The 1,067-nt window shown below is 39.2% G+C and overlaps 1 protein-coding gene across 1 annotated transcript in view; it reads left to right on the plus strand.

The window, feature by feature from the left end:
* TRAPPC11 (trafficking protein particle complex 11) overlaps positions 1–1,067 on the plus strand; it is a 23,040-nt gene that overhangs the window by 1,165 nt on the left and 20,808 nt on the right. The window contains exon 3 of the mRNA XM_009995962.1: positions 634–748. Within this exon, the coding sequence (XP_009994264.1) occupies positions 634–748 (115 nt within the window). The remainder of the gene's footprint in view (positions 1–633; positions 749–1,067) is intronic.

Genomic DNA, 1,067 nt, shown 5'->3' on the forward strand with positions numbered 1-1,067 from the left:
GTTTAACTTCCTCTAAAGTCTATCTTTTGCTACACAATATCACATGGTATGCTTCCTCCTAAGTAAGTTGTATTTTAAACCTATCTTGAGATCAAGAGAAAATATAAAAGCAATGAGAACTTAGAGGAAGGGTACTTGGTACCTATGGAAGCCTTTTACTTTAACCCAGTTTTAATGCATAAAATTTTGGAGAAACGTGGAGCTGTGAAATGTGGTATGTTTTAAAAACCTGATGTTTTTGTAAAGCAGCTGCTTCGGTTGTAGGTGCATACTTCCTAGTGTCTGGCAAGCCATTATGTTTTGGTTTTGTTGTATTTTTTTTCCTCTACCCACTATATAAGCTTGTTTTTTTCTGGATGCTGTTGTAGTTTTCAAGACATAGGGTATTAATTATGTGCAAGAGATGTAGAAGTATGACAATTTTTTAAGTGTTGCTAGCTTAGCCACTTGTAGAAAGTTTCTGCAGTGTGCTCTGCTGCATGAAGCACATAGTATTTAAGAACTAAGAAAGAATGTGGTCTCAGTGTTATGTGTATTAGATTTTTCCAGGCCTTGAAGTGGTCAGACTTCTAGAACTAGTTTGACATTGCAGGACCACACACTGCTTACCTGTGCTTTCCTTGACTTCACTAGGAGAAGATGTTATTGCATCAGAGAGGGCGGCAGCTTTATGCAACGCTTGTGACCTTTCTGGAAAATCCCTCTTTGTGCTTCCACACACAGATCATCTTGTTGGTTACATTATAAGGCAAGTGACTGTAAAACATGGTTTTGCTCTGTTTGCTGTTGGAGGTGTTGAGGGAGTTGGTAATTTGGCATGACTGCCATGTGGCATGCTGATCTTAGACCAGCAGTCAGTGTTTTATCTGCTCACTGGAATTCTTCAGGTTATTCTGCAATTTGACTAATTTCTTACAGCCCCCTTTCTCTTGGGAGCTATCACAAGCTTTGGAGAAATATTATTAGAAGTCCCAAGATGTTCCCTTCCTCAAATTGCGTAGAGAAAAAGTGGGCTTTTCTGCCTCTACAGAGACTTTGGCTCTACTGGTTCAAAATACCTTTCCCTA

The sequence above is a fragment of the Chaetura pelagica genome, unplaced genomic scaffold, assembly GCF_000747805.2.
Source record: "Chaetura pelagica isolate M959 unplaced genomic scaffold, ChaPel_1.0 scaffold142, whole genome shotgun sequence".
In the NCBI taxonomy this organism is placed as follows: Eukaryota; Metazoa; Chordata; class Aves; order Apodiformes; family Apodidae; genus Chaetura; species Chaetura pelagica.